Source organism: Aplysia californica, unplaced genomic scaffold (assembly GCF_000002075.1).
Source record: "Aplysia californica isolate F4 #8 unplaced genomic scaffold, AplCal3.0 scaffold00125, whole genome shotgun sequence".
Lineage (NCBI taxonomy): Eukaryota > Metazoa > Mollusca > Gastropoda > Aplysiida > Aplysiidae > Aplysia > Aplysia californica.
The window spans coordinates 448222-466281 of NW_004797395.1; the positions used below are offsets into that span (position 1 = coordinate 448222).

The 18060-nt window shown below is 39.4% G+C and overlaps 1 protein-coding gene across 1 annotated transcript in view; it reads right to left on the bottom strand.

Annotated features, from left to right (window-relative positions):
• LOC101851261 (enhancer of mRNA-decapping protein 4) overlaps positions 1–18060 on the bottom strand; it is a 45697-nt gene that overhangs the window by 14495 nt on the left and 13142 nt on the right. Inside the window, exons 5-19 of the mRNA XM_005096267.3 lie at positions 17931–18036; positions 16727–16910; positions 16040–16199; positions 14074–14193; positions 13319–13425; positions 10375–10458; positions 9327–9422; positions 8384–8483; positions 7517–7688; positions 6706–6817; positions 4333–4427; positions 3862–3991; positions 3329–3503; positions 2505–2777; positions 1923–2158 (exon numbers count right to left, since the gene is read on the bottom strand). Of these exons, the coding sequence (XP_005096324.1) occupies positions 1923–2158; positions 2505–2777; positions 3329–3503; positions 3862–3991; positions 4333–4427; positions 6706–6817; positions 7517–7688; positions 8384–8483; positions 9327–9422; positions 10375–10458; positions 13319–13425; positions 14074–14193; positions 16040–16199; positions 16727–16910; positions 17931–18036 (2150 nt within the window). The remainder of the gene's footprint in view (positions 1–1922; positions 2159–2504; positions 2778–3328; positions 3504–3861; positions 3992–4332; positions 4428–6705; positions 6818–7516; positions 7689–8383; positions 8484–9326; positions 9423–10374; positions 10459–13318; positions 13426–14073; positions 14194–16039; positions 16200–16726; positions 16911–17930; positions 18037–18060) is intronic.

Genomic DNA, 18060 nt, shown 5'->3' on the forward strand with positions numbered 1-18060 from the left:
GTGTATCTTTAAAAAAAATTAATAATCGCGCCATCCCGGAGTCCTATACTTCGCAACGCTCAGACTTAGAATGAACTTTAGTGACCTTAACATTCGCGGTACTCACTCTACGCCCTATCATCATGTGTGTGACATACAAACGCGCAGGTTCAGTGACCGATGACGACGGCGAGCCCGACCAGACGCTTGTATAACTTTCTTTTCTTTTTACACAAGTGACAAATATTGATTTATTTTCATAGTGACACAGCCTTTGTAATGCACAAACTGCATGTTACAACAATGTTGTGTTATCCAGTGCTTCCACCAGCTGAAGCTGAAAAGTAAGGAAAATTCTGCAGGGGGTCTGGGGGCCCAGCAGGGTCCAGGGACAGCGTCCCGGTGGGGTTTCATGAAATTCAGTGCTTTTAGAGGGTAGAAAATGGCATTTGGGAGCCTGTTTGAAGATATTGCCTACAGCCCATAATATTTATTTTTTCACCAACATTTTGTCTTGTTTGACTTCATCACCAGCATATCTTTCCAATGCTGGAAATGTTTAAAAGCAGGTTCCCTTTTCATTGCTACTATAATTAAATTAATTTGTAGTCGCACCATTGACAGCAGGCAAACCTGGGAATAATGAATAGATGTACCTTCAAAATACGGTTGCGCAGCGTATACCCACATTTTTTTCTAAATTTTCATGTCTGAAAGTCGCCTGTCACAACCTCGGAACACCACTTCAAATTATTCTTGATTTTATACGTGGTGCTCACTATGAACGGGATCGGCCGATTGGGCAGATCGCCCGACTCGATCGCCTCAAAAATAAACGTGTTTGTTTTCAGTTTCAAAGCAAACACGGTTGTTCGACCGAGTCGGGCGATCAGCGCAATCGGCCGATCCCATCCATAGTGGGCACGACCGTATCAGCATATATTTCTTTCATCACGGCCCTTATATTGCGTTCACGTGCCGTAGAATCTTCGCATTGATAATTTCTCTAGATCTAGATAAAATTTGCGAAAAAAGTGTCTTTCCGACAGTAATTTTCTGTCTAAGATCAAAATCAGTCTTGATCAACGCGCAGATTTTCCAGCCGCGGCAACAATCCGAAGACAGACAGAAGGAATGAGTGAATGACAGAAAGGAGGAAGTTTGAACAAAAGGTTCGCCTGATTTTGATCCATCTGCAGGTAAAAAATGTACTGCCGACCAACACGCAATGAATGCATGGGACTGGGACATAGCGGTATAATGTCCAATTGCAGGAAAGGCGCAATTTGGCAAGTTTCTATAACGTTAACTTGTTGCCGAGAGAATTACCGTAAATATCTGTACCTTATACAAGACAATACGAAGGCGAGTACGGAATTTCTGCAGTCCTGCACTGTCGCAGTTTTTTTTACGGAGGGAGTAGATAATGATGGAGGGACAAGTACGGAACTAACTGGCAGAAAGTACGGATTTCGGTAAAAATACAGAAGAGTGGAAGCACTGGTTATCAGACTTTTACTGGCAAATTTCAAGGTGGTAGTGAAAGCCAAAGTAGACCTAAATTTTCCCGATTGAGCCTCGGCATCACTCGTACACATCCGCTTGCCGCCATAGCCGCCTGTTTGCGTGAAACACGTACTCTCAGACTGGGAAAAGCTGAATGATCGCGACCGACAAAATGAACTTAGGGACGTTATCGGATTTGTTTTTCAAATATTCGAGAACTTTTATGTATTTTCCCGGGTCTTTCCCGAGGCAACTTACAGATTTCCTCAAATTTCCTTTTATTGCCGACGTTTATATAACCATTTCCGTCGGAACAAAATTTTTCCGACAAAAATCAGACTTATCCGACCTGGCCACCCTGTAGTAGAGACAGGCTAGCCCAGAAAAGCCAAGTTTTTCCTAGAACACTATATGGGACAAAAGTCAGGTAAATATACCTCTGTTCAATGGCCTCATCCACCAATCTCTTTGCCTCAGTCGACACGTTCGGAGGTTCGGGCCACACCACCTCATTCCTCTCATCTGCTGCATCTGTTGGCGGTGTTGCCGCTGGAATCTCCAGTTCTCTGTCCTCTATGTCATCGACATCCCCCTCCCCGATTGGTGTCACACCCAAAGCCTCTGCTACCTCTTTGTCATTCTCATCGTAGCGCTCCTCACGACTGAAAGCACTCTGCAAAACAACAGGACAGACATTTCAGGCATAATAACTCGGGTTAAGATTTTAAGTTGGTTTGTGCAATAATACCCCTAGCCAGCCAGGAACTGACTAGGAAAGAGCAGAACCAACAGACAGAAAGGAGAGATGTTGAGAAAAGAAGCAGAACCTACCAGAAGCACTCTCGTATAATAGGAAAAAATACAATGAGTCACAAAAGGGCCAGCACTACAATATCAATATGACACAGAAATCTGATCGTACTAATTCAATATTTACATCCATGCCCCAGGATAGATATCTAAAGAAAACAAAGACAAACAAACAAAAAAACCTAACACAAACACTTTCATTCAGTCACCTTCAAACTGGTCACTGGGAAAGACCCGGTACTAGAAGAAGACTCTATGGAGTGGCCCAGCCCGGACACAACAGGCACTTCCTGAATCCCAGAGAACATCTCCTCCAGAATCTCCTGATTAGACTTGTTGACGGCAGAGGTGTTCAGGGAGCCGCTCCTGCTCAAGTTGTGGGGAGTGCTGGCCAGCTCGTCCTCCTCCGCCGATGTGATGGGTGGGAGCGGGAAGTCAGACAGGCTGGAGTTGTGTCCTCCAGGGGAAGGTTTGGATGGAGTCTAGAGAACCAAATGAAGGGAAAAGTTTTGTTTGAGAACAGAGAAGCACATAACATGCATAACAGTGGCAATTTAGTACTGGGGGGGAACTGAGCACTTATGGACCTGTCCTGTGTGCAATTACGTTGTTGCCTAGGATAGGTAATACAGGTAGTGCTGGGAAAAAGTAAGACAGATTGAAATAACCAAGAGAAAGAAAAGAACTAGGATCTACCAGTAGCCCCCTTCAAACATCCGCAAATAAAAAGGGTAAGTATTTGTGAGTAAGCACTGCAGAAAAAGGAAAATAAAATTCTCCGGAAACAGATTATCTAAAAATTATGAGACAATAGTACATACCACTGACTGAATGTAGGTCGCAAATAACTGAAGAGGTTTTATCAAAATAAAAACAAGGTAAGCTAAAGTGACCTGTTCTGCAAACAAATGGTCATCTCCGTCTAGTGCTGCATTATGTAGGCTCAATGCTCTTTGTGTAATGCCATGTTCAAATAACCGTTCTGACCTACAAGCAAGAGGGTCATACTGACAACTTGGGATGTTGTACTGACCTGGGAATACGAGATGGACGGGGAAATAATTGACATAGGTTCAACCGAGCTGCGAGGAGAGTCCAACCCCATCAGGTCCTCGTTCATGGCCGTCACCTGAGTAAAACTGCTTGTGCTGGAGGCGCTGAGGTGTCCGGCATCACTTTGTGCCATGCTGTTCTTTCCTTTAGGCCCACTGAAATTAAAAAGAACAAACATCACAGGCGTAACTCGAAAAAAAAAAAAAAAAGATAAAAAAATTTTTCAAGAAAAAAAGAAATTTAACAAACCAATATCAATTTCCCTAATCTGGACAGAGAGTACAAATACAATAAATAAATAAATTTCTCCCAGACATTTGTTCACTACTTCACCACAGAAAACGATCCCATAAAGATGTAAAATTGTTACTGTCAAAGACTGGAAAGGGCCTGAAACATAAGGAGAACAGAAAATGTTGGCTTCCATTTGTCTACACTAGAAGCCTGTCATCACCCAGTATCACACAACCCTTGTAGTATAAACAGTACCAGGCAGGTCTTTGTCTGACGTACCTGGGGGAAGAGGAAGAGAAAGCCTCGGGGGTCATCAGCAGAGGTTGAGACATGTCTAGAGCTTGCTGGGAATCTTCCTGACTGGCCTCACTTTGATCTACGCTCATGTCGGAGAGCATGTCTCGCAAACCTGTAAACACAAAAGTAAGCTGCTTATTCTTTATTCACACCCGATGAGCGCAAAAGTGATTGACGCATCACAGCGCAAAAAATATACTAACAAACAAACAACCCCCTCCCCCAAGAGAAAGAAAAAAGGAGCACACCTAACATCTGGATAAATTTAATCCGATAGAAAGAAAAACAACAACAGTGCAAGGAAATGATTGATGTTGTATATTCTTTAAACCATCTTGCTCTTCTTGAGAGTTGTGTACTATCTTACAACTTGCACAGACATTATTACAGTAAAAAAAATCTTTAAATGCTAGAGCAGTCAAAACAAAGGAATGATCCATATCACAAACAAACCTGATTCCTCTTGAGACAAAGAAACGATGCTGGGTGTGACAGCTGGTGGAATAGCATACTCTGGACGGTAACGAATGAGCAACTCTTGAAGACACCTGGACAAGAAAGACAATAATAATAAAAAAGATCCTGTCTAAAAATACTACAATGGTACAACAAAGAATTTTGTTAAAGTTCAAGATCAGCAGAAACGTTTTTAGCTTTAGTTTGAGTTTCACGACACTTGCAACACAAACAGATCATATGTGAGACAGCGTGGTGAAATCAGGCACTCATCAGTCAAAATAGTGAAAGTAAAAAAAAAAACCCTGGCACTCTTCAGCTGCTTTGGTAATTTTTATCGAAATTATGTTTAGTTTTTAGGCTCAACACCTTTTATGTCCGGTAGTGTCTACATTCTCTAATGTTAGTAGAGAACCTAAAAATAGCTCGCTTGCTCCATCTAACATGGAAACGAGTCGACATTGCTGCTTCCACAGTGCTTACACTTTATTTTCGCAAGCTATTAAGTTTACTTTCACGAAATTAAAATGCTCGCGAAAGTAAAGCTGTCACAGTACCGCATTTTGCCCTTACAGCGACGTTAAACCCCTAACAAGCAACCAACACCTTCTATCATTCCATCGAGATGACACCCCCCCCCCCCCCCCCTTTTCATAATATGTTGTAGGCCTACACTTTTCACCAAAGGAAGGTGCACTCTGATGCCCCCCCCCCCCTAAAACTTTGAATAAGTCACAGAAGATCAGGCCGTCTGTAATTAGTATTTAGAAGAAAGCTTGCAGTTTACATGCGATTTCATATTCCCACCTTAACGCCAAGGTAGGCCAATGTGACACAACGTGAGAGACCATAATTGATATCAAATTCACATGTGTGGAAAAACATTGCCGATTTGGAGTGCAATGTGATATCACTGTCATGAAATCAAATCACGTGGGTCAAGGTCAAGTCAGTCATATCAACGCTAGGTCTACGATAGGCCTAGATCTAGTACATGAAATAATCCAATTCAATGAGTGGACTGGCGGACCTATTTGATGTAGATATAACGACACAATATAGTGTAAACCAATTTGAAAAAAAAAAAAGAAGAAAGATTGAAAAGTAGCCTAGCCTTATCCAGAAGTTCAAACAGGGCCCTACAGGCTTAATATTGTTGTTTTTTATTCGTTAGAGAACGTAGACAGCTTGTAATAATTCTCTAACATTAGAGAACGTAGACACTCCCTTTATGTCCATTTAAAAATCTATTTTAGTGTGAATTACATTGAAAAACATTAATTAAGGCCACAAAAAAAGTAAACTGTCAGTCTCCACGGACTCTCAGGCTTTGTAAATAACCAAACTTAGGGGGCTACTTTCTCCCTAATTTTACCTCCAAAACCAGGCGATCCCATCTCATTCAATCGCAAATATCTCGACTTGTATTTAAGATAAATGGGTATTTCTTTCATTGAAAGCAAGGCAAATTAATTAACAAGCTTTAAGGTTATACCAATAACTTCACAGGGCTAAAAATTTACGAGCGCCTGAGTCCATCGCATCTTGACACATAAAAGTACCGAGAGTTGTTACAAGACAGTAACATAAAAAGAAAAGAAGGAGAGATGAAGGTGATAAACATTTGATAGGAAAGAAGGAGCAATGTGGTTTTCTACCATAAATTAGGAATGTAGGAAATTTACTCTTTGTAAAGCTTGTCTAATCCACCAGACAAAATAAAATCTAAAACTTGGACATGAAAGATCTGAATTATAGTTCTCGATAAAAATTTCATAAATATTAATGACAGAAGTGGCACCTTTCAGAAGCCACAGTTTAAAAAATGTAGGAAGTTGACTGTTGATGAACAATGGGTTCTTAGGCAGTGAAAGAGAAAAGAACTTTACTCTGACTTCATGCGCAGGTAATAACAGTTCTCTTGCACTAAGCATCAGTTTTTTTTACTGTCTACTAAATGGAACAGCATGAAACTACTTCCCTATTTCTGCTTGGTCCATTTTAAGGCTTACGCCTCCGTCATCAGACAATATAGAAGTTTATCACTTAAAAAGCAGGTGGGCACGACTACACCTAGGCTGAACAAAAACACAAAAATGTGATGCATGAAGGAGAGACAGGGAATAAAGACAGACCTTGGATGTGAACTTGCAGTTCAGTCAGGTCGTTTAGATACTTTACTAACATCAAAATGAAGACAGTTGAGTCTAGTACCAGTATATCAAGGACTCCAAAACATCAGACACATATTTTTTCCCCAGCAAAACAGGAGCAAGACAGACTGGATAAAATAATTCTTATAGGAACTCAACACCAATGTAACCAGCACAGGGCCTATTGCGTAGTGATCCACTGAAAGCTGGTACTTACTTTGTGTGGACTCCATACATTTTGATCTGAATCCCAGTGGTCACTTGACCCTCAGAATCCACACCATTGGTTGAGCCATCATAATTATCCTCATGGTTGTGATCAAGCTCACCTGGACAGATAAAAGATATAAGCATAGTACACAGTGTGAAGAAGACTTTCTGATTTAGATTTATATCAAAAGGCCTAAAAGCAATGCATTTTCAACGTTTCAAAACACACTAGAGAGCATATAAACATACTAGCACTGGCCTCTTCTATTTCTAGAAATAAAGTATTCATTTCCCCTGTTCTTAACCAACATAGCGGTTCAAAGCAACATCAACAGGCAGCAATCGTTCATGATAAGATGTTGTGGAGTATCTTAGCATGCAGTGCCATAGAATGCTGTCACATAACTTCTTCAATCTCAATTCAAACTGAAAAAAATAAAGTCAATTCTCTTAGCACATGACATTTGTATGAGTTCACACTGAGTACGACCATGCATTGGGCTCTAATGGCATACGATGTCTAGTTACTTCATTTTCAAAATTGTGTACGTGAATTAAGTTCTATGAACTGAAATAAACCAATTCAATGACAGGGCTAAAAACTTCATACAAAACATCAAAAGAATATAACCAAAAAACCATTGGAATCAAGAAATACTGTGCATCTCTCTCCTCAAGCATATGCAGAAAATCCTGAGAGCACTACCCAATTAGAAGCAAGTCTTTTCGCTTACAAAGCTTTCCAATACAGCTGTATTCCATGTCCACCTTCTCTATTCCCACCACAGAAATACAAGTCATCAGAAAAAAATACTGACCTGTGGTAATCTCATCGAGATGAGAATCATCTGCTGAGTGTCTGAACTTTTTCACTCCTGCGTCAAAGATGGCACAACTGACACAAGGCTGTGCCAGGGAGAACTGGGACAAGGAGGTGACATGTGCAGCAGTCACGGTGTAGTCCATGTGTAGCTGCATAATATAGAGCACCTGCCAAGACATCAGAGGAAATGGAGTTAGATAAATATAAAAAAAATATATATTTAAAAAAAGATAAAAAAAACAACTATCCACTATTACGCTGTTATAGACAAAAAATAGTTGAGTTTGGAACCGTCTCCAGCAACACATTTAAAACACATTTCCGGCATTATACCTTCTATCAAGAAATATACATTAAATCTAAAGCACTGTAGCAAATAGACAGGTGAGTATGAATGAAGTAATAATTTTTAACTTCCTAGTCTGGAGCACACCAGTTTTTTTTAATAAAAAAAGCAAACCAAATGGCCGCAGAAGGTGAAAACTTCAACACAACAATAATATGACAGCATCTCTCAACTAGACCTACCTGCAAACTCTGCCATCCCTAGTGCTGCAGACATATAAGTAAGAGACTGCAACAGTACAGCCAAGAACATTCAAGATAATGAATGTCATTTGTTAAAGAAGACAGACCTTTTGCACAGTGGTAATCAGAATCTGAAAGTGGCAGTTCTATCATCTCTCTGTACCTATATCAAATCTCATTAAATAAAAGAAAGAAGAACTGGGATTCGCAGTAACCCCCATCCCTGAACTTCATCATCATACAATGAATTACCATGTATTCTAAACTTGAATTACTTACAGTTCAATTCTACCAAAAATAATATCTCTAAACTAAAAAACAAACAAACCCTTACCCCTGAGTTGATGTCCGAGAGGGTACAATATCTTGAGGTGAGATCAATTGAAGATTTGAGCTGAAGTGTGAGCTCAGGCTGGCTTAGCGGTGGATTGAACCTAAAAAGAACATGGAATGAATCTAAATCACAAAAGTGAAAAAGTATTTCAAACTTTAGTCTTCCAAACACATGTAATCCAGTACATGAAAATTACCTTCCCTCACAAAAAAGTTTTTCAAAGTCCAATTCACATAAAAAATAAAAGTAAATGAACTCTTTATGCACTTCATCTACAGGCAAAGCATTTCATTTTTTTAAATTTTAACGGTCATGTAGATAATTTTGCATGTTAAATATATCGTTTACACAAAATGAGGACAGAAAAGAAGAACAATGTTAAATATTTATCTCCTGCAAGCAAAATTTACATCTTAAAGCCGTAATGAGATGAGAGGTGGAATTGGAATTTCAATATCCTGTACTCTTACTTTGCTTAAAAAAAAACAAACCCTCAGTTATGAGTACGTGGGAGGTAGGCGGGTGCTCTGGTGTGGTTTGCTCCTTCTTTCCTATTAAACATCTATCGTCTTATCTCTCCTTCTCCTTTTTTGTTTATGTTACTCTCTTGTAACACATCTATTCTTCGGCACTTATATGACCTTTTTGTGTTGCAAGTGCCGTAAAATTCTTACTAAAACTTTAAAAGTTACGAGAATTCCTCTGAAGAGCTAGCAACAAAACTGAGAAAACCACACATGCCAGTTAGTAAAAAACGAACACGGAAATGTCCAAGACAGCCATCCATTGTCGAGGAAAAACGGTTGTCTTAGACAAGTGGACATCTTCAACAACGTCATTATTATACTAAAAAAGACAGGTGATTGTCTTGGAATGGCGGCTGTTGGAGCAGGTTCAACTGTTTTAAAATTTCAAATATACTGCTAAGCTATATATAACTTACGTCAAAGTCTGCACACACTTCCAAGACTCACAGCTCCAGATCTTGATTTCGGTGTTGAATTTTGCTCCTGTAAGGGCAAACTTCCACAGCTGCTGACTGGAAACAGAAACAGGCACACTAAGATACAACAGAGTATGAGACTAACACGAAAAAACCCCACCAACAACAACAAAAAGTATGCCTGACTGCAATAAACAGTTGTTGATTTACGCATAAGAAACCATATGAGTTATTTTACATTTAATGAACAGTGCACGACTGTTATTCTTAATAAAAACCTATCAATTGCAAACAAGTTCAATTTTTTTCTAAATTACTGGTCCACCTTGGCAGAATGACATGTAAAGATCATCCCATTGATACCTGCTCCCCTGAGCCTACAGGACCTATGCACTTAAATTCCTCTAGGATGACCACTAGATCTACACCACCAGATGCTGAGGTATGCAGATGGTGCACTGTACAGTAAACGAAGCCCCACCCTGGCCCCTGGCCTTTGCTCAGGTCCATAAGGCTAAACATTTTCACTAAGGCAAAACGTTCACAGTGAAAGCAACCACTAACGGTACGCTGGTTTACATTGCTACACCAGGCATCTGATTGTTTAAGTAGTGCAAAAAGTGACACAAAAACATGGCATAAAGTTAATGATAAAACATAGGTTCTTAGACATGCAAATTATAGAAAAAATTGAAAGGCAAAGAGCCCAATGAAGTAGGAGACACCATCACATATGTACAAATCTTTTGCACTGCAGGTTAAAGAACCAGCAGCCAACTACCCCTGAATACAAAAAAGATAGAGAGGAAAATATTCCATTACATGGAAGAGCAATAGAGATAAGTCTCTACTAGACACCCATCTTAAGACAAGACTTTCTTCCATGCATTCATTGATAGTCATTTCTCTAGTAGCCTCATGGTACATGCCCTAGCATTTACAGTAAAACTCTTACAACACAATATCACCATCAAAAGACACTAGCGAGAACAAATAGTCATGGTGTCATTTCAGCTTTCAGTTATGGGAAGAGTAAATAAGTTCTTACTCATTGACCCTACGTCTGTGGTCATCCAGGAAGAAAAGGCTAGTCACAGGTTCATTTGGATGTGGAGTCCATTCGTGCATGCATCTGAAAATTGAACGCAATGAACTTTAACACCTGGAATGACTCCTGAAGGACTGGACACATTACTCAAACCAATAACAGTGATTCCCAAAGTATAGTTTATCCAAACAGCAGCTTCATACATTAAACCAGTACAGTTTTTAAAGGTTTTTTGTTTGTTTAGTAAAGTTTTACTGAGCTCGCAACTGCATAAGCATTTAGTGTTATTTTTATTATAATTGTTCTGTGCCAACGTCTGAATGAAAATAGTCTGTGTGTGTGCGTGCATAAATATATATTGCATGAGAAGAAAGGAAGTAGTAAGAAAGATTTTGAAAATGGGTATTCCAGTGTAAAGTGCATTGAGCTCCTTTTTTTGGAAATGTGCTATATAAATGTTACATATTATTATTATTATTATAAGGTCATATGAGCGCTACGGGGTGGATGTCAACAGAAGTCTAAACAGGGAACCAGGTTTATTCTGCTCACCTCTCTAGCCTCAACAGCACAAAGTCTGCTTCGACTAGTAAGGCACCCCGGAAATAGCAGTTCACAAGAGAGTGACAAACATACAAAAGAAGTAGAGTAAAAATAAGGATGAGGAAAGAAAAAGCAGCAGTTCCCCCTATGCAGTTCCGGCACAGTATGAGCATGACCGTGATAAATCAGCCCATTTACAATTCTACATGTTAATATACCCCCTTGGAAATGGCCTAAAGACACTTCAGTCAGAGCCATGTTTAAACTGTACTTCCTCTTCAGCAAGTGCTATGAATACAATTATTTAAAATTCAGAGACATAAACTAAAACAATACAAAAGTGACACAAATAAATGAATAAAAGTTTATAAACAGAATTCAAGATGACAATCATGACTACTCCCAAAACGTCATAGAAAGCAAATCGCATACCTGCCAACATTGCCTAGGCTAAAATCTGTAGTTGACACAATTTTTTTCCCAAAAATCAGTAGTTGACCTAAAAAATCTGTAGTAGGCTATATTACCATTTGCCACATACTTAATTGGGGACCCTTATTAATATTTTGACCCACACATACATGAGTGTGTTTGCGATTTCAAACAATTAATGTAGAAAATGACAAAGAGCAAAAAACAAAAATAGCAATTACAATGAAAAATTTAATTTTTATCCGGCTTAAATGAAAGAAGACTAAATTCTAAGAACTGTGGTTTTTTAATTTTAAAAATCCATTCATAAATAAAAAAGTCATTGGGATTTTTTGTTTCAAAATTTGGGGGACTTTCAAATAGGAAAATATTGTCAAAGAGTGGAACGTTTCTTGATGTATTTTTAAAGGAAAAACTGTCCGTAAGTCAGTAATGAGTTGAAGTATATGAATGAAACTTGGAATCTTCGCGTGATCTTCAGTGCAGAATCTAGTTCTGCTGTCACTTTTTCGAAATCTATCTTTGGATCTTTAACTCTTATCCTGCGTCTGTGCCCAGATGCGTATCTTATGAGCAACCGATTACATCGGACGTGCCGGGCAGGCCGCCGGGGTCACTCAGTGTGAACTGTTGGTGTACAGCACGTGCGCCTGGAAACGTGTGTTTTCGCCATGAATACCGCGGGAGTGTATTAACTGATGATGAAAATAACACTCTATCTTTCATAGCTTTCTATTTATAAAGTGTTACAAACACATGAATAACCCCCTCTCACAAGCTGATAAGACATTACGAGTAGTTACGCCCATTCGAATAATCTTTCTGGACGCTCTTGTTGTTATGAATGACCTGAGGTTCAAAAGAGGATAATTTAGGTCAATTTCCTAATGTTTTACACTCAAATTGTTCTTTGTACCTGCACAATGGTATTCAAAACTATCAAACAAGCTTATTTTTTATCAGGTAGTATCATCATTTCATACAAAATCAAGCTCATTTGAAATATTTTGTATAGAAAAATGAAAGTCTTGTTTCCTGACAATCCTTTCGAGCTTCTCATGTGAAAGTGGGTCAATTTCTTCTATAATTTCATTGGACTAACATCTAGAGCTACCAACTTGGCATGTTTTGAATGAGACGTATGCCTCGATTACGAACCAACGCAGGCGGTTCTAGGAGAAGGCCACAAACACAAACTCAAGCAGACTGACGCACACACACTTGACCTGCGTGAACGGGGATCCGACTCGGGACCCGAATGACACGTAAGAGGATGCGCGCTGCACGTGCGCTGAGCCAGGGGCTACACTGATTCGGGACCAGAACGTAGGCGAAGTGCCGAAATAGGCTTATCGGGCGACATAAACCCGGCTCCCGCAGGATGAGGGTTAAGACTAATATTAAATTTGCATGAAAATATGTTGAATTGCGCGACATCGCTTGAACTGTGGCCGATCACCCCTCCACACCTTAGCAAAGCAGTATCGGGAAAACCCGCAATTACGTCATTGGTAACCTGTTTAGTTTTAGCAGTTTTAACATTGTATTACTGTAAAACTCTCTGGTTTTAGGCAGTCAATCACATGCCGCCTCGCGATCACACGCCTCTTGCATGCCAGCAACTCGCGTGTTTGGGACCGTGATTTAGTTTCCAGCTCAAGTGTTTTATCAATGGATGGGCGGTAATTTTAAATTGGTAAGTAAAGTGTAGGCCTACTACACACAAAGATCTGAAATTTTACAGCAATAAAGAAAACGCATGGGGCGCTTGTCGGTGGCTTATCTCTCAAAATCGGTGGATCGGTAGTTTGACCAAAAAGTAGGTAATATACCGATTTTTTCTGTAGGGTTGGCAGGTATGAAATCGCTTATCAGAGGGTAAAACCCACTCTGTAAAGCAATGGAGGAAACAGTAAAAAAAAACCAACAGCTTTATAGACTCCGATTGCATAATATGGCAATTACTCACTCGTTCTCTCCCGTGTCTATGTTGACAAGGTGGAAACTAACAATCCCTGAGTGGTATGCTATACCAATTGCTGAGCCATCTGGAGCAAATGCTGCATTAACAACAGCCTGTGGACATAATACAGATTTTAACAGTGCTTAGGAGAGGACATAAATATATATATTTAAAAATACTCATAGTCAAGAAAATTTCCCTTCAACTTATCATTAAGAAAAACACATTTTTAGAACAATGCAGAGGGGCCTACTACTGGCTAAAAAAAAAAATTGTGAATTTTTCTGGCACCACCGGAAAGCTCACGTTGGCACTCAACATTTATGGATCATAACATTGCCTTACACATTTTGTATCATGACTAATTTTGCAACGATTGATCAGAAAACAGAGCTCAGAAAAACAAATTCTATGTTTTCTAACATGTTGATTAGCAAATGATTCTTTACAGAGGCACACACGACGATATAAGAGTCAATTTCCTCCAACCGGGCCAGTGTCTGGAAGACTGTATAAAAACAATAAAGGAACAGCCCTCCCATAAAACTACCTACACACAAAACATGAAATAATCAGTACGGCAGCCATGACCTACCATGTCTTCACTCCAAGCATCTACCGTAGGAAAAAAAACCCTAGCCATATCAGTCAATCAGTACTCGGCTGAGAGCACAAGGAAAAAAAAAAAGCAACATAAGCAGTAATCCCTTTTAGGCTATAAACGCTAGAACACGAAGAAATAGAAAAGGCTTCTATCTTACACCATCTTCTCTTTTTGGGTTGGGTTCTATAACCATGACACCTCCATTTTCCACGCTCTTTGAAGTCACTGGTTCAGGGCCCGCCTCTTTTGCAACTAAGTCCACATTCCATACTTCAGCCTGAGGACACAACACAAAAGTACACCCTCTGTTAATCATTCACATGGGAACAGCTCAGATTTCCCACGACGTAGCAACAAACAGTTTGTTTATTTGCGAGGCATCGTGGTGGAATCAGGCTCTCGTCAATTTTAGGGCATGTAGAGTAATTGGTATCATCTTAAAGCTTGTTCATTTGTCTTTATTTGGATGGAAAAATATCCATTTACCTTAAATACAAGTCGGGATATGTGCGAATGAAGGAGGAGGGGGGGTTACCTTTTTTCAGAGGTAAAATTAGTGAGAAAATGGCAGCAAAGATTAGTTATTTCCTTAGCTTAACCCTCGTCCTGCGGGAGCCAGGTTTATGTTGCCCGATAAGTCTATTTCGGCACCTCGCCTACGTTCTGGTCCCGAATCAGTGTAGCCCTGGCTCAGCGCACGCGCATCATCTTACGTGTCATTCGGGTCCCGAGTCGGATCCCCATTCACGCAGTCAAGTGTGTGTGCGTCAGTCTGCTTGAGTTTGTTTGCGTCTGTGGCCTTCTTCTAGAACTGCCTGCGTTGGTTCGTAATCGAGGCATTCGTCTCATTCAAAACATGCCAAGTTGGTAGCTCTAGATGTATGCCCAATGAAATTATAGAAGAAATTGACCCACTTAGCCATGAGGAGCTCGAAAGGATAGTCAGGAAACAAGACTTCCATTTTTCAATACAAAATATTTCAAATGAGCTTGATTTTGTATGCAATGATACTACCTGATAAAAAATAAGCTTGTTTGATAGTTTTGAATACCATTGTGCAGGTACAAAGAACAATTTGAGTGTAAAACATTCGGAAATTGACCTATATTATCCCCTTTCGAACCACAGGTCATTCATAACAACAAGAGCGTCCAGAAAGGTTATTCGAATGGGCGTAATTACTCGTAATATCTTATCAGCTTGTGAGAGGGGGTTATTCATGTGTTTGTAACACTTTATAAATAGAAAGCTATGAAAGATAGAGCGTTATTTTCATCATCGGTTAATACACTCCCGCAGTATTCATGGCGAAAACACACGTTTCCCGGCGGCCTGCCCGGCACGTCCGACGTAATCGGTTGCTGATAAGATTCGCATCTCGGCACAGACACAGGACAAGAGTTAAGAGTCCGTGATAACTGAAAATTTACAATTTTGTGCCTTTACTCAACGCTTTTCAGAAAAATCCAGACAGAAATAAGTTCTTTAATGGGCATGAAAGGCGTGGAGCCAAAAAACAAAAATTTGATAAAAATTCACAAACCTGCGGAAAAATGCAAGTTTCTTCACTTTGATTATTTTGATGAGAGCCTGATTCCACCACGCTGCCTCACATTTGTTTTTCTCATGAAATTAAATATCATGCTAGATATGTGATAGGTTATTCTAAAAACTCAAAAATAAACTACAGAGCAAAAGAAAAAGTGAGGTAACAAATTAATACAATTTTATTGTAAACATGAAGTGTCAATATTTTTTCCTAAAGCTAAGGTCACTGACTTTGACCCTCCACATACATGATTACCAGACTCAGCACACAGATAAAGTGTGTTAATTTACATGTCTGCTTTCGGGGAAACAAACAACTTTACAATTTTTCAACAAAAACTCTTCAGACCTTACAATAGGACAGTTACAAGACCATTTTTAATGCTAACACAATGTGCTAGATGTATTTCAAAAAGAATTTATCAAACTGAGGTATATATCTCACAGACAACAGAAAAATGGCAATAGAAGAGTACCTATGCATTGAAAATTGAGGGTGGATAAAACCAAACTTTCATACAGTATTTCTTGTTTCATCTCATAAGGTAACAATAGCTATTGTTATGTCACATACACGCGAGCCATGCAGCAGAACCAACATCTTTGATGCATCCACTCCATCATCCTCATAATCCTGGTCTGGCATGAAAGGACACCAGATTACACGTGCCCAGCTACGAAAACTGGATTCAAGATCAAATGACTCCCTCTCCACGTGTAGCAACAGCTTTGAGCTACATTTGGTCAAGAAAAATAGTATAAGCTGGTAACGTAATAAAACTAGAAGAACACATACATACGAAAGACAAAATTTACAGTCAAATAATCTCCCAAATAGCAGCTGAACATAAAATAGAAACACACCATTTGACAAATAAAACGTTTAGAGACGTTTCGGTAGTCTAAATTCCATTTTCCAACTTTATACCAAGATTTCTAAAATTTTTCCTCAACTCCAGATGCATAAAAAAACACTTTGTATCCACTTGAGATATCAACATGAAACAAATATATACTCAGAAATAATGTTGATTCAAATGATCAAAAACATACAAATTCACTTTTGGTCCCACGTGAGGGTTTTTCCCATGTATCAAAATACAGGGAAATCAATTTCTTACTAAACAGTTGAAAGAAAAAAGTAATTTGTGTGCAAAGTGGTGGTTTGCGTGGGTTTAAAAGTCTGGAATGGAATTGAACAGATTAACTACTTATTGATTTGTGAAATGCAGTTCACGGAACAGAACAAGTTAAAGGATACATGATGTAATCTCCTTCCATGACGAAGGAGTGCACATACAGGCTTCCAGTTTCATCGACAGCTGCTAAGTAGACATCATCAGACAAAGCAAAGGCAATGTCGAGCACATTTCCACTGAATGTTTTGAGCAGTACGCGATGTGCTGTCTTGCGGGAGATCACTCGAACATTGCCACCAGACTGACCTGTAACAAACCAGACAAAAGGGACATCAGAGGTCAACTCAGCAGGCAACAGCAGAAGATTAGAAAAGTTCAACAAAAACTACACCAAAACCCCCCCCCCCCCCATACATAGCAAAGGAACAATTACACACACACACACACGTAAACAAAAAAACCCAAAAAAACAACCCCCCCCCCCAACAATGTACACTCATGACGCTAATAAAACCGAACTGCACGGAACATTCTTGACACATTTCACACCACACACGCCGATTCCCCGCTCAAAGAGATATCTTTAAGAAATCAACAACCCTATCATTTATTCACTATGGCTATTTAAGAAATATTTTAAATAATGGACAGTTCCTTGTCTTTTTGTAGGAGAATTTTTTCTAATTGTCTGAAAGAACGTTGTCAAAATGTGCGCACATGAATTTGTATGGTGTTAGTATGAAGGCGTTTTTAATCTCCTATGTACGCCTTGGGCCCATGTTGTGGGGAAAGGCGGGATACAAATGCTCTTATTATTATGGTTCCCTTGCAAAAATAACAGGGAGATGGCACTCAAAAGACGATCTACTACTCAAATCAAACCATTTTAGAGCACATGTGAATGTAAGTCGGTTAGTTTGAACAGTCTTATTGACGGCAAAGAAATCCGACGCAACTGAAAGGAGTTGAATGAGTCTATAAGAATGAGAAAAGTGAAGAGCTATTAAAAGAGGTGAAATTGGGAGAAGAACTCTCAGAGAAAAAACTGATCAAGCTGTAGATTGAGACTGAAACGAATTTTACAGATAATCCTTAAGCGCTATTTTTCACTGAAGCCATTCTGACGGATTTATTTGGTATGAAGAAGGTTGAGAAGAATCGGAATCTGCACTTTGCTCAACTTCATCCCATGCTGACCTGTTTTAGCATCACAATCTCAAAAGTAAAACTTCTCTGACAGAATGTGGACATTTGAAAAATTCCCATCATACAATGGTAACTGAATTTTGACAATAACTACAAGCTCATGTCTTTTTTCTGACAAACCTCTTAAAACATAGGCCACAAAATCTGCATCTCTGTGAACTGCGACCAGATTTCCATGATAATACTTCAGCTCCCAAACATGTTTGACCACAGTGGTAACTTTGACCTGAAAAGAAAATCAGAGGCAAAA